Source organism: Prosopis cineraria, unplaced genomic scaffold (genome assembly GCF_029017545.1).
Source record: "Prosopis cineraria cultivar Desert tree isolate PC_DT_omini unplaced genomic scaffold, ASM2901754v1 PC1485, whole genome shotgun sequence".
Taxonomy (NCBI): Eukaryota; Viridiplantae; Streptophyta; class Magnoliopsida; order Fabales; family Fabaceae; genus Prosopis; species Prosopis cineraria.
The window spans coordinates 14,892-31,110 of record NW_026556810.1 but is presented as its reverse complement, the minus strand read 5'-3'; the positions used below and the strand labels follow the sequence as shown (position 1 = coordinate 31,110).

General features: G+C 35.2%; 1 protein-coding gene, 1 non-coding gene and 1 pseudogene across 2 annotated transcripts; 2 read left to right on the top strand and 1 right to left on the bottom strand.

Moving 5' to 3' along the window:
- Window positions 1-54: 54 nt before the first annotated feature.
- LOC129300218 (hevamine-A-like) lies at window positions 55-871 on the top strand (annotated as a pseudogene).
- Window positions 872-3,195: 2,324 nt separating this feature from the next.
- Window positions 3,196-3,267, top strand: TRNAG-UCC (transfer RNA glycine (anticodon UCC)). Its single transcript has one exon. It is a non-coding gene; the product is annotated as a tRNA-Gly (tRNA).
- An 818-nt stretch (window positions 3,268-4,085) lies between these two features.
- On the bottom strand, window positions 4,086-15,878 carry LOC129300217 (C-terminal binding protein AN-like). Its single transcript, XM_054938764.1, has 8 exons — window positions 15,768-15,878; window positions 8,238-8,975; window positions 7,128-7,296; window positions 6,901-7,031; window positions 5,484-6,275; window positions 5,325-5,372; window positions 5,024-5,137; window positions 4,086-4,424 (listed from the first exon to the last, which is right to left on the bottom strand). Exons 1-8 carry the CDS (start codon window positions 15,876-15,878, stop codon window positions 4,353-4,355), a joined length of 2,175 nt encoding a protein of 724 aa, XP_054794739.1. The 3' UTR covers window positions 4,086-4,352.
- Window positions 15,879-16,219: the final 341 nt, after the last annotated feature.

The following is a 16,219-nucleotide window of genomic DNA, read 5'->3' as shown; positions in this document are numbered from 1 at the left end:
ATCGTCAACATTGCATGCATTCTTATCAACCTTCGGAAATGGCAGTCAACTAAGATGGATCTTTCAGGTCATTGCGATGCTTCGTCTATCGCCTGTCAAACTCTGAGCAGAGACATCAAAAACTGCCAGAAAAAAGGCATCAAGGTCATAATCTCCATTGGAGGTGGCACTCAAACCTACTCTCTCTCCTCCAAAAAAGATGCCATAAATGTTGCAGACTACATCTGGAACAACTTCTTAGCAGGAAAATCAACCTCCAGACCCCTCGGTAATGCTGTGCTGGATGGTGTAGACTTCGACATTGAAGCAGGTCGGCCTCATACTCTACTTTCTACACCGGTTACAATTACAACCAGTGCAAGCACTAACTAGTCAAAATTCTGAGATCTCTATATCAAGACTAACTGTTTACTGATATGAAAGCAGGATGGGATGAAGCTTTCTATGGTGAGGTGGCTGGGACACTATTGGAACGAAGCAAAAGAAGCAGATAGAAAGTGCACTTGACAGCAGCCCCCCAGTGTCCATTCCCAGATGCACATCTAAAAGAGGCACTTTCAGTGGGCTTTTTAACTTCGTTTGGGTTCAGTTTTGCAGCAACCCACCATGTCAGTTTTCAACTGGGAGCCCTTCCAACTTCAGAAGATCATGGCCCCAATGGGCTTCCTCTGTTAAAGGAGCCCAACTCTATCTTGGGCTTCCTTCCTCACCCTCTGCAGCTGGTAGTGGGTTTGTGCCAACACAAAAGCTCATGGCCCAAGTGTTGCCTTTTGTTAAGAAATCGCCTCAGTATAGGGGTGTCATGCTTCGGAATAGGCTTGCTGATGATAAACAAACTGGATATAGCTCCAATATCAAGACAAGAGTTTGAACTTACTTTCAAGTTTGAAATTTCACGGTGTAGTATTTTGAAATAAAAGTACTTAAAGTAGTACTGTATTGTGTTCAATATGTGCATTTGACATGATGTTTTGAGTTGCATCAAAGCCTCTCTATTGTATAATATATTTTTGTCAGCGGTATTTATAATTTGAAGTAACATGCACGATTATTTGGTTTGAAGGTGTTATATAGGATATTTTACTATTTATTATATCATTATTGAGAGGAATTATTTAATATGGTATTATTGTAAATAGTTATTATTTGATTATCTCTTCTCCTGTATATATTGTACTCTTCACAATAGTAATAGATATGACACTTTTCAGTCTTCTCCAATTTCTTTCTCTTCTTTGATAACTTTCACATTACCAAAACCATAGAATTTTTGTTTCCTTTCACAAAAAGTAAGTTTTTCAAAGAGTGACAACCTTTTAACAGTAGTGTTGTCATCTTCCATCACGAGTTCAACTCCACCTCTCTAGCCTCATTTTCCAACAACATGTGCCAACTCCTCTATCTTGCACCCTTTGACCTCAAGTTTGGCCACCATCCTCTGCATCACATGCGAGACTATAGCAAACTGTCGGGCCCAATTGACCGACGCATGAGTGAGTGTTCAACCTCCTTGTTCACTGTTGTTTAGTTCTCAACCTCCCCTTGATGACCTGTACACCTCTTATAATTGGTTTCCTTGTTTTGTGCTACTTCATGGTATTTAAATTCTTTATTAGTGCTTTTATGATTCTTTTCCTTAAAAATGGCAAAGTCAGAGATTGGTAAATCCATCTCACTCACTTTGAATGGTTGCAATTATTGTTCTTAATTAAAAAAATGTGATTTTACTCAGCCTCCTTTAGGATCCTCTCCTATTGCACTTGAGGCTCAATCTGTTTAGCATCCTCCCTGGTTGAATTTGAAACTTTGTTGCACACACTCATCTCTCGTTCCTCTAGTTCATCCGCTACCTTTTCTACCCCTATTGATAAATCCACTTGATATTTTGACCTTGCTTGTTGTAATCATATGTAGGTCAAGCAAATTTGATATCAATTGGGCCAACAATCATGATGATTAATGGTTTATGACTAGTTTTTGTGTCTTTCTCGATCATTCTATTATCTCTTAGAGAGAAGCAAACATTAATCTCTCGCTCCAGTGTTGAATCAAAGCAGTGTACTAGCAGACACGACTGCTAAGGTACTTTGATTTTGTTGGTTACTTGATGAGTTGGGAGCATCTCAAAACTCTTCAACAGACATCTATTGTAAATCAAGTTGTGATCAAGATTGTTTACAATGATGTGTTTTATGAGCAAATCAAACACATTGAGATTAATTATTATCTCAATCGATAGTATGTTGTATGGGGCACCATCCTATTTGTTTTCAATTCAAATCAAGCATCAACCAACAAATCTGTTTATAGAGTCCTTTCATCCAAGTTGTTTTCAATTTCTCATAAACAAACTCAAGTTGCTCTCTGTTAAGCCATTTTGAATTTGAAAAATATGTTATCTAAAATATTCTGAAAATATTTTACTATTTATTATGCCATCATTGAGAGATGTTATTTAATATGATATTGTTGTAATAAATAGTCATTATTAGATTGTTCATTCTTCTTGTATATATTATACTGGCATTTTTTAATCTTCTTTGGTTTTCCATCTGATAGCTTTCAAAAGGAATGAGGTTTGCTTGGAGCCATCTTACAATTGAAATTAAATATCCGGAATTATGTGTGATTCCCTTTTTCTCCTTGGCCGCCATTCCTTCGGTCGCCTTCATCAGATAGCTCTTTCTTTAGTAGTTCCTCTTTTGCGCTTGGCTACAGTTAGCAGAGGTCCTGCATATATATGCTTTCAGATAACAAAAATAACTAGCAGTAATATTATACAGATAAGTCTTAAAGCTTCACGTGAACCAAGTGCATTTACTTTCATATTTTGTCCTCACGAAGCTTCTAGAGAAGGATACAGACATTAATATTAAATTAAAAACTTTAATGCTAAAACACAGTAGAAATATTGAAATTTAGAAATATCAATGATGAAAAGTCGTAATCTAACATTAATATTCTTATAAGGTCTTTATTTATCATTCTCTCATTTTATAATGCATCTGCTCAAGCTAAGAGAGAAAACATATGATATTGCCTTTGAGCTCTGCTGGAAGAAACAGGATATTCATGCCAATTTTTGATAATTACATTAATTTCTTCTACCTTTTAATATAATCATGCATGTCACAATTAATGATGGAGAATAATTTTGTAGATCAATATTGTCGTTTCCCTTAAATAGCATAAGATGCGTATGTAGTCCAACGGTTAGGATAATTGCCTTCCAAGCAGTAGACCCGGGTTCGACTCCCGGCAGACGCAGGTTTTTGCGTTGTTTATGTAGTACTTTTATATTAGGCTGGCTCAATTAATTTCTTGGCCGTCGAACAATAGAACACCGCTGCTGAAATTTTTCAAACATACCGTTGCGAAGGTTCCAATGGATTGGAGATTTAGGGAACTAAAAGCCTTAATTTAAACTCCGAGCAATTGATATTGGGTTTTAATTCGAGTAACATGCATATTAGGGAAAGCTGTTGATGTAGATAAGAGTGGGTGGAAATCGGATTTTTTATAATTTTTTGTAGATGGAAATAGTAATGCGGATCAGTTTTTAAACAGATATTTTGGTTAGGCATGACTCAAATATTGTTGTTGATGAAGATGAATGACTTGAAATTTCAAGGATAATTTTATGGTAGGTTTGAATTTGAATTTAAATTTTGAAGGACATCCATATTTATGTTTGAAAGAAGCTTTAAAAGAATATCGTATGCTTGATTTTTAAGAATTTTAATGTACACTACAAGAATTTAAATTAGATCAACATCTAGTCGTATTTCAAAACTAAGATTAAAAAGAGAAGTTTATAACATCACACGATCGCACCAAAAAAGTTTAGCTCGCTTCGAAAGGAAATAACGAGTTCAAATCCGCAGCTAGAGGCACAGACGCAGGATTGCTTTCCCTGATCACTATCATTTATACCAAATTTTTTTTTTTAACAAAAAACTGTTGAATAATATGTAACGATGAGTATATCTCCCTAGAGAGGAAAGACAATTTCTATAGAATGATTGAAATGACCATCAGTCAAGGAACTATGACAAATTCGAGGGAAAAGCCGGGTCCATTCACCACGCCAATGAAAAATATCATCAATTTCATGAAAAAAAAAACAACAGCCATTGTCTGTGGAAACAAATAACATCCCATTCTACATTATGGAAGACACTCCTCCCGTAGAGAAACATCCCATTCTACGTTATGAAAGACACTCCTTCCGTAGAGAGACTTTAAAACAAAAAAGAAAAAAGAATTTTAGTTGCCGGACAGGAATGATTTACAAGCTCGCTCGTCATTCTGAATTAGAACACAACATCCAAAAAAACACTCATATTATTAGTCTAGTCAAGCCAGCGAGTTACTCCATCCTCGCCAACTGTCGCCAAAATCTCAACGCGCATATCCAGAACCGCCTACAATTCATATCATTAAGAGGAAAATCAGGCAGAATCTGAAATAACTTATTTAATTACAGCAACCTTTGGAGGGGGGGGGGGAAGCTCTGTGTCCCTCCAAACTGATTACAAAGTGAACCCATGCAATTGGTGACCTGCTCCAGACTAGACACCAGAATCTTAAAAACATAGACAACACACGAGAAAAGGGCGTGACTTCAGCTCATAGACACAATCCCGAACTTCCCCACAAATAACTTAGCGCATCAACAACGTAAATATGCAAATTCCACAACATCACAAATATGTGGGTTTAAAACAAGTATGATTTATTCATGTCTCTAGAAAAAGATCAAGGGTAAAGAAAGCAAGTCATAAAACAAGATGCGTTTGACAAGAATATCTTCATTCACTTGCTTTTCCTGAAATCTGTATATTGCTTAGAGCAATAATTTTGAGATATGCCAAAAAAACTCCATTCAAGAAAAACCCTCAACACATGCGGCCACATAAAATATCTTGCAACGAGAATACTTATTGGACCATTTATATTCCATGACTTTTACTTGTCACACGGAACAAGTGGCAGATTTATCAAAGAGAAACAGGGCACGTACCGATGAATTTCGACAGTTGACTAACCTACATTCCTCTAAGGAACCTTCCAGCGTCCAGTTTTCCCAAACATCAAAACTATGACTAGCAAATACAAATTCCATTCTTCTATTTATCTGAAAAATCAAATGAAACAAATTGAATCAGGAAATAGCTATACCATGGTTGTCCCTCTCATACAAAACCGATTCCTCTTTAAACAAGCGGTTAAGCAAATAAAATAATCTTCAATGAACATAATTTAGAGTCTAAGATAAGCCTTTTTTTTGTAAAATCATAAAACTCTGACATGATGTAATTTACCTGCAGCAACTTTCCACCTGAAGCAAGAGATCGCAAGCCAATTGTGTCCTGAAGCAAAAGCATTGGTATGAAAAATATCAGCTACTTGGCATCAAATATAGCTTAGACAACTTCAATTTGTTTGTTATGACATATCATGAAATAAGGTCCATAACAAACCTTGCTCCTGAAAATGATGAGGAACTGCGCAGCAGGGTCTCTTTTTGACACATTTGACATGGAATCTAGAAACCAACCTCCCCCTTTAACTCTTTGCCTGGAGACATGGAGGGCAGGACGGTCTCTTGCATATAGTGCTACAATATATCCATCTTTCAGAACTTCACTACACTTTCCACTAAACCTCATGCTTGACTTTAGGGGTTGGTTGGTAGATGATTCTTGCTTAGATTCCAATGGAGTTTTTCTATTTCTTGAGCCTTCAGGAGAAGGACACCGTGAGCTGGAGCTCAAAGCTTGATCAGTGCCACTCATTGCAGTATCCTCTTCCCTGTGAGATGTACTTTCTTTCTCCAGTGCAGGATCTTCTGACTTTTGCTGGGCCCTTTGGCGAGAGTGCCTCTTCTTGGCCTTTTTACCTGACCTACTACGCCTTCCTTCAGACCGAGCTGTGCTGCTCTGAGTCATACCGGAAGTCTGATGTTGGGCAGAAGACTCTTTCACATGACTAGCCTCTTTCTTTCGGGAGCTTTCAGGGCTTAAGAGAATATCACCTGTTGGCTCCCTAACACAGATCTGGAGAGCATTTTCTTTCTCTAGTTGATCAGATTGTTTGTTTTCATCACCTACTTCACTCTCCTCTTCCTCATCAGATATGGCATTTTTTGGAATAATTCCATCAAAGAAATATGTCTGCAATATAGATATAGCTTTCTCCCTTATCTCCATCCAAACTTCTTCACTGTAATCTGCACTTCGCGGAAGTATCAACACATTAGGCATCTCCTTTACCTGTAGCAGACACAAGGTGTAGCACGTTGTCGTTAATACTTAATATCATTGTCTATTGAATTCTTATTTCTGGAAACAGACTTAACATATATCGTTACTTATGTGTGAGTGCATCTGGATGTGTGTGCGTGCATTGGTAAACTTCAGGCATGCACATATCAAAATACATTTCCGACATTCTCTTCTCACCAAGCAGAGCAAAAATCAAATTCCAAACTCAATTAGAAGTGGATCTTGCTTTTGGACTATAACCCATTCGTCATTCCTGCCTCTCCCACTCTGATAATTTATTTTCCTTTAATTACCCCTTTTTGTATAGAAGGGTCATTTTGTTTGCTATGGCTCCAATTGTTAGTGATAGTGAATCCTTTAATTCATAAAGCATCTCCACACCCACAGGAGTAATGGTGCTGGCTATGATCGCAAGGCCTGAGAGGTCATGCAAAAAAACAAAAAGTAAATATAGAACAAAATTTCCCCATTTAATCAGATTGGAACATATTTCATTCAGCTGTCCAAATTTGTATCTATGCCTGTATCAAACCTTAGAAATTAAAGTATTTCAAAACTCAGCCTTGCATGCACATGCATGCACGCACACATTCAAAACCTACAACAACCATACCCATGCTTCCATCCATTGAGGTCCTTCTGCACCATCCAAAGCACATCCAGCTAAGGTTCCATCAATCAAAAACTGCTTCACAGCGCAATCATCCAATAGCTGACTACTACCCGTATTCACAAGAAAAGCTCCTGTGAAAACATCAAAATTATCCAACCACTAAGAATATGTATCATGATAAATGATATATGGAAGAACAAATCTCTTAAATCTGCCCATGTATATACCAGGTTTTACATGTTGGAGACATTCAGCATTGATAATTTGAATTGTTTCGTTTGTTAGAGCACAATGAAGTGATATGAGGTCACTTGCAGCAAGTAAATCATTAAGAGTTTCCATTCTCCGCGCAGCTGGTGGGAAATTTATTGAAGACCAACTAACTTCTCCTTTTTCCTGCATGAAGTAAGGTTTAAAAGTTGAAGACTACAGATTGAGAAACTACAATCACTTGATCATTTACAAAAGTTGGAACGAAGATAATGTTATTTCAGAAAACAATTCCACAAAACACAAATATTTATTTATTTTAATTTTAATTAAACAGGCCAGCTTGATGGCTTCAAGTGAGTGGGATCAAACCCACGGCTTCCCTACAGACTTGGATGCCACTATGTCACAAAGGCATTGGCAAAACACCAATTTTTTGAGGTTGAAGATAGAATATAAAAAGACGCATCCCATACATAAAAGTCATTAATTAATAAAAATCAATTACTGTATAAGTAATCATTCGATGTTGGCTATTTATATATGAACTTGTGTATATATGCACGTGTGTGTTAGGAAACAAAATCCTTCAGATGGCATTTGGTTGGTAAATGCTGAATTTCAAAGAACTTGGAAACTATTTTCTAGTTATATTGTGTATAAATAATTTTGAAAAAAATCAAAGTCCCTAGATTGGTTATGAATATCAAACACACAAATCTTGAATGTTTCCAATAGATTTCTGTTCAAATATCTTATATGTAGCTTCCGATTACTTGAAAATTAAAATCTCCACATTCCTGAATAGAAGACACAGCTGGCAATGGTTAAAGCAATATGAAATCTTGTTCGGCACGCGCATTCAGAGTCAACAAAGGGGAACGAGCCATATCAAAGCGGGGTATCCCACTAATTTACCAATCAGAACCTATGATTATCAAAAGAATCATGAAACTTGAATTGGAAATGCTAGTTCTAGTTCTATTCCAAGCTCAACCTAAATGTGAGCATCTCGTTTGGAATGAAGAAAATGTGTCATCGGGATAGATCAAAACGAATCAAAACACTAAGCTGATCTTTCATGGCAATACAATTCATGAAGTGGGAATAATTCAAGATGGAGATACCTGCTGAACATCGAAATAAAGAACGCTCATTTTGAAAGCCAGGCTGCGAGTGGCCAAAGCCCGTGCAGAAGCAGATCTGCCTACAATTCCCAGAACCAGCCCGCGGCATCGTCTCATTCCCCGGCACAGCGGCTGTACCGAGCCGAGCCATCCGGAAGCCGAGAGGGCGTGGCGAGAGAGGAGGTGAGTACGGCGCAGCAAGCCAAGGAAGAGCGCCATGACGGTGTCAGCGACCTCCTCGGCGCGGGAACTGTCCACGTGGATGAGGCGAAGCCCAAGGTCATTGGCTAGGGCGGAGTCGACAGCGCGGTCTGCGGAGCCAAGGCAGAGGACGAGCTGGTAGGAACGGAGCCGGCGCTGGGCGGCGCGGGGCAGGTAGGCGAGGGAATGAAGAAGGACAACGGAAGCCGACTCAATCTTGCCATCGGCCAATCGGCTGAGGGGGACGTGCTCGACAGTCGCGACGCCGGCAAGGGAATCCTGCTCCAAGGCACAATCTTCGATGCAGTTGAGGGTTACCACAAGAGGGGGAGGCGTATGGTTGTTACGATGGGACATTGGCACAGAGGATCTGAATCTGAGACTACCGTTGCGGATGGCGGGAGAAGCAGAGACCGCCGTCGTCTTGGCCTTCCACTTCGGTGGGATCTCTTCTCTCTTGGAAGACCAGTGCCGTCGTTGGGGAAGCGAGTTATGGTGGTCGTTCGTGTAATTTTGAGCATCTCTTGGGGCAAAAGACTGCTAATAATTTCAAATCTTGGAAGTTGTATATTTTTGCGCGAAATTACAGTGAATGGCCTGGGAACAAAAGAAGATAGCGTTTGCTAATTTACTTTAAAAAAAAAATTAACATTTTAAAATATAAAAAAGTTTGAGAACATTAAAAATGTTGTTAAATAAATTTATTTTAATATTATTTTTTATTTAACTTTCATCCTTCACTCTTTCCAATATATTAAAAAAATATTTTTAAAAGCTTATATTTTTAATTAAAAATTAAATTGTTAAGTGTATTTCATTAAATTTATTAATATGTAAGATTTAATAAAAAATATTTTATAATTTGACATGAAAAGAATAATAAAAAATTTTATTTATTTTTATTTATAAGTCATTTTTAATATATTTTTTTGAAATCATAAAAAATATTAAAATTTATTAATTTTTTTAAAAATTTAATAAGTTCTTAACTTTATCTCTATTAAATATATATTTTAATAATATATTTTTTAATATTTAATGAAGGGTAAAAAAAATTATAATAAAATTTAACGATATAACTTATAAGTAAAATCAGTGAAAATAACTAGTAATAGTAATTTTTGGGGAATATAATAAGCATTTAAGTGAGGCACCATCATAAAAGGAATGTTTGTGTTTTGTGGTTTAGATATTCATATCAAAAGATGGAAGAATGATAGAGATGTTTAAAAAAAATTAATTAATTTAAATTAAATTTTAAGTATTAAATTTTAAAAATTTATAACTCAATCTTTTAATATTACAATTACATTGTAATGAATTTACAACTTATATTTTTTTTTTAATAAGAAAAATAAATTTTTTTATTCTTCAACCATATTAAAATTTAAAAAATAAGTTACAAATTCATCATAACACAATTGTAAAATTGAAAAATGGACTTGTAAATTTTTAAAGTTCATCTCTTGGGATCTAACTTGAATTAATAAATCCTTTTTAGACTTTTTTGTCATTCTCCCTTAAAAAATTTTGAAGTTGGATAAATTTTTGTGAAAGTTTTTTAAGAAAAAGAGAAAATATTTTACTCCCTCCATTAAAAAATGTACTTTATTTTTTAAGGAGTTAGATATTAAAAAATATAAGATATTTTTAATTTTTTGAGATATAATCATTGCCTTCTTTTTAAAAAGTGTTCTTATTGATAAATGACTTTATATTTATTGTAAGGTATTTTACAAGAATAAATATAAAAAAATAGAGTTAATTTGAAAGTAGGTAACTACTTTTATTAAATGGTGAAATTCAATTAAAAATACCTTATATTTTTTTAATAAAGGGACTATATTTTATAAAAAGTAATAAAACGTGAAGAAAATACTAAAAAAGAAAGACTTGGCCCATATTTATCAATCCCAACATTTTATCTGCGTGTGAATTTTTTTTTTTTTTTTCCTTCAGCACCTTTCCGTGTGTGCAATGTGCAACTCAAGAAATTCCGAGTGACAGGTTTTACTTACCTGCATGGAGTAGCGTGGCACGGAAATAGTTTGGAAAATCTCTTGTAACCTTAAGAAAGTTCGGGTGGTGTATGTACATTCTCTCATGAGGAGTGCTGGAAAGCAAAATAGTAAAATTAAAATGTGTGTGTGTGTGTAAAATTGGTCAACAATAACTCCAAAATTCCTTGCAGTTTCAAAAGTTAATTAGCATTATTATAATTTTGCAGCTTTGAGTGTTGGAAGAAGATGATAAGAAAAACTTAACAATGTTAACAATACAAGATTATATTACACAATCTTATAAGAATTAGAGGTAGTAATTCTGTTTTAAAAAATTGATATTTTGTTCAATTCAACAATGAAAGCAAAATTGAAGTGGTTTGATTCTTTAGAAAAAGCACTAGTAATTTTCATTGTCATGTTATATGTGTGTGTGTGTGTGTGTGATAAAGCGATGCTAAGGTACCATTAATATGATGAGGAAGTTGCTTGACCCTGTGATGACAATTACGGTGAGAAGTCGTCATCTGGTAGCAACCTATGGTTCCTGTGGGGAAAAGTAGGAAAAAAAGTGAAAGCAAAAGCAGTTGAGTGCTGTAATAATTTATCCCCTATATTATATACACAAAGTCTCGTTTGGTTGGTTGTGTACACACACACACACGTGTGTCCCCGATAATCAGAATCACACACTGAGCAGTGAACAACTCACGGGAAAAGTTTTGATGTTTGGCAGATACAACTGCTGAACACTCAATATCCTATGTTGGAAACTCTGGGAGGCTAGAAACCTTCGAATTTTTGCTGGAGAATCACTCACCCCTGACGATTCTCTGCACGATGTTAGAGCCACAGTAGATCATACTATTAATAAGCTTTTTTGTTTTTTATTACTTTGACGGAATTCGATTTTCGCCTGGTTTGTACAATTTCTAAGGCCCTGTCTTTGTACAGTTATTTTTTGAGTTAATGAATACCCCTTTTCAACTCAAAAAAAAAAAAAAAAAAACCAGCGACGACTACTGTACCACCATTCTAACCTTTTTAGTGCGAAAGTTACACAGTACGTACTTACTATTATTCTATTAGTATTGCCTGGGATACGACCCTACTCGTTGGTCGTTGGGAGACATCATTATTCCCAGCAAGCTGCTATTGATCTTCCCATCAAACTCTTAATTATTAAGGTCTCATTCTCCACACTTGAACTGCTCAAAAATGATAATTGTGATCGGTTGACAGTTACAACCCGAGCACCTTGTTATTCATATAAGCCCAGGGCATTCTTACCGCATTGCAACGCGCAGCATTTCAACAGATCAAGACGTGTCACAATAATATCCTTAGTCCACAAATCCCTTAACCCAGTGGGATGTGATCGGACTCAATGGACCTTCAACTCCCTTATTCGTACACCTCCTCACTGCTCTGTGTTCAATGCCGAAACTAATATTAGCTAAGCCCATATTTGGCCCAACTAGTTTCAAGCCCAACTTCGGGTTTTGTAAGATGCGTTTGTTCATTTGCATGCACTAGAATTGGCACAGTACAGCAAGTAAAAGCAAGCTCGACCTGAGAATGAGAATTCATTCACTGTCAAGAGGATTGTGATTTGAAATAGGGAGCTCCTCCGCTCAAACCTCAGTGACACAAGACACAAGACCTGAAAGGCGGTGCTCGCTAGCCGCTGGCAACAACCTTCAGATTTCTAATTTCACCGTTGCTGGTTCTCTTATTTCATAAAAAGACTATAATGTGCTCTTATAAAATATCTATTACGAGTCTGGCCTTGCGTTTGGTTTTTTCTCTGCATCTTCCTGCTTGCATGGTATCTTATTTCACATATTGTATTTGATATGTTCAGCTCTTGTTTTCAAAGCTTTAAATTTATGAGAATTAGTTATAAATAAATCATAAGCCAATTATTTATAATTTTTTTTAACATAAAAATAAATTATTTAAAAAATTAACTAAAAATACTGAGGAATCTTTGCAGCGTGAGTTGAGAATCTACAAAAATACATTGTGAATTTTAAATTTATCAACAAGAGATACTTTATTATAAATAAAGATCATAATTTTTTATTAAGATTTCAATAATTCAAGATTTGTAATTATAATTGAGAAGAGTTACTTTAAGATCTCACTCAAGATAATTAATGATAACAAATATTCTCTTGGATGAGACTTGTGTGTAATTTTTTTTTATAATTAACGTTGTCATGGAATCTTTTTAAGTATAGTTTTTCCTTAAACGAACCGAGGATCCACACCGATTAGGATTATTTCTAGTGCCTCTCTCTTAATCACCCCCTTAGACTCATGAGAACGTAGGTTAAAAAAAAATGAAGACACAATAATACAAAAGAAATAAAGAATTGCTGATATGCGTGTTGAAAAAAAGTCAAGAGGGACTTTGAATATAATTTGTTATGTTAATTTATAAAATTAATTAATAAGATTAATTCTAAGCAAAATTAAAATAAAGTAAAATCATAGTTTTAGAAAAATAATATCTAAACACGTCCCAATCACGAGTCGGGCGGCCGCACACCTCCGCCAACTATACTTTGGAGTGAAAAATTGATAAATTATTGAATTTGAATACAGCATTGATAAGGTTTTGAGTTTTGACAAAAGCCTAACACCCGATAAAATATGTTTTTTGATCCGTCACTGTGTATGCTTGACTATATATGTTTATTTATAGGACGCCCATGCTATAATTTATTTATAAAGATAAATGATATCATTGTTGTCATACATAATATTTGCATGTGATTGGTCAGATGGAAGGGCAGATAGTGGAGGCCGTGACCTTGGGAGAACAGGTTAAATTCAATGCCCCATATAATCTTATGGTTTTACATATAGAACAAAGCTAATAAGACAAATAAAGGTAATCAGTTTGGCGTGTGTGTGTGTGTGTATACTTTGGTTGCCCACCTCGCATTCAGAGCTTCGCCCTGACTAATCCGGTTTCAATCTGCATCGTGCGCTTGATTATGATGGGTGAATCTCACTAGAGAAGTTTTTTACGTGCACAGAGCTCAAATTCAAAACCTTATTTAAGTAAAATCAATTCACTTATCATTCAGACCAATTCCTATTGGTGTTTGGCGTACATATCGATCACGTATAGAGAGTATGGATTTTGTGTGCCCGTTGGCATGGGCCTGTATATATTAAGAAGACGTAGAGAGTGAGGATAGATCAGACTTACTTATCCCTGGCATCTTTCTTTCTTGGGCATGATGATGCTAGTGGCAGGGAAGAATCGTGACGCATCACCTTGAGCCAACATCAGGCAATTCTTATCCACGTTCATAGTGCCCATCTTTTTGGAAGCATTATTATTGCGTAAAGTTCTTCTTCTTTTCTTCTTCTTCTTCTTCTTTTTTGTTGATTCGCCCCCCATAAATTTTCACTGTATTTATTTTAGGAAATTTATTGTACTCCCTCCTATTCAAATTATAAGTCATTTTTTCAGCTAAGTTTAATTCAAATTGTAGCAACCTTGGTATTTTTTCAAAATTAATTTTCTAATTTTTCTTTTATATTAACTAATATGTTCATGAGACATATATAATTCAACGAAACATTCTCACTCTTCATAGTAAAAACACGCATGTCAATTTTTTCTAAGTCATCATGATATTTTATTAATTTGAAGAATGAACATATTCTTTCCGATTCTTATTATAGGATACTTTCAGGTATCTTAAAATAAATTATTTTTTCTTAATATTATAAAAAAGTAATATGTGCTTTCATTTTAACCCTTGACTTAAATAATAATACAACTTTATTAAATATTTTTACACTAATCAAGAAAGGGTAAAATTGAAAAAAGTGATTTAATTATTACAAGGTGTCCTATATTTTAGATTAAAAATTATTTATAGAAGGTGTCTTATAAATATGATCAGAAAGAGCATATATATATATATACACCTATACACACACATTAAGTTAGTAATTTTGGAATAGCTTGAATAAATTAAAAAAAACATTTAAGATGAGGCTTAATGAAATTGTATTTTAAATCCAACTCACCCATATTATTAGTTTTGTACACATATATTATTTAGGGTTGTTGATGCAGTGTGGTTGCCCCCACCTTGCTTGAGCTAGTTGGGTTGGTCGAGCCAGGCATTGACCCCTGCCCTGCCTAACTTGAAGATGTAGATGCTTTTTAACTTTTTGTTTTAATTTTATATAAAAAATTTATTATTTTGTATAATTATTTTTTAGGATTTTTTATTATTAGTTGGTTGCATTATCAGTCACCACATAAACAATATTTTTAAAGCCAATCTACTTTATCACTTTACTAAATAGCTGAAATAATGTCTTGGCATCTTTGACTAAATTTAAAGTATCAACAAACTTTACAAATACTATACCTTTCATAAAATGAACTAAAAAGTTTATCAATGTATGTTGCTTAATATCAGTCCAACCATCAGCCATTAATGTGCAACCATTACTTTCCCATCTACTTTGATGAGCATCAACAATTCAATGACATTCTCGTTTCAAATCCCCTAACAAATTCACTCTCATATCATAAGCAGTATAGCCTTTAAATTTAGGTCCTATAGCAGCAATTACATCGATAGCTTTTTAAAAGAATGGACAATTCAATGTATTGAAAGAAATGGAATTGATAACAAATCACTCACAAATGACAATCTTTGCTTTGTGATGTGCTTTTTTAATTGACAAAACACTTTTAATACCTGATTGTGCACCAGGAGTTATTCTTGAAGCAAAGTAATTGTTTTTTAGGATTTTTATTATTATATTGTTTTTATGATTGTTATAGATATTTTTTATAATTTTAATTTTTACAAGTTTTTAAAATATTAAATTGATTTTTCCAACTAGTGAAAAATATGGATAATTGTTAAGCATATAAAATTTTAAAATGATTAATTTGAATTCTAGGATAAGTTTTATAAGAAATGTATTTTAAATAAATTTAATTATATTTTCTGTTGATTTAAAAATAGATTGGGTTTCGGCCAAACCCGTTTCAGACTTTCAAGCGGCTCGATGCCTGGAGTATTGCATTGGGCGGGGTTTTAGGTTGAGATGGAGACTGGCCAGTGCCTGTTCATGTATAACCCTATATATATTAAAGGAGAAATGTAGAATGGGGACTATGTTCAGATTAAATAATGTTGGGAATAATTAAAGTTGATAAGGAAAGGAGATTTGAAAAGGCAAGAATGGGCGGCGGGAGGGAGGGCGAAAGTCAAGAGGATGAGATAGGATCCACCGAGGAGGAGGCCTGCGCATGCAACTTGGCCTGGCCTCATCCTACGTGCTGCCGGGCCACACGTGCTTCCAGATTCGTGAAAACCCGACACAGTTTCACTGCTGGGCCCCCTTTCCGTTTCTTCACGCGCCCCTCCTCCTTCACCAATTCTGACATCTTTCTAGAACCACACAGGCCAAACGCACGCCGCCTTACACAAACAAAAATTACTCTTAGCGTACGTCTCAGCATTCAGCGTGGGTGTTGCTGCCAAACAAATAATGTTGTTTTATTTTTTTGTTATTAATATATTTACACAAGTAAATGACATTCATGATTTTTATTATTATAGTGTGGCAGCAGTACAGGGTGAGTACTAATTTTACATGTTCCAACCATAATAGTCACCTTTTTGAATAATAGAAGAATTATGCAACAACTTTATGGATCCTGGTACACTGTTGATGAGTAGGGCACCGCCAGAAGGGCCCACCTAGCTGAGCCGATCATTCCAACGT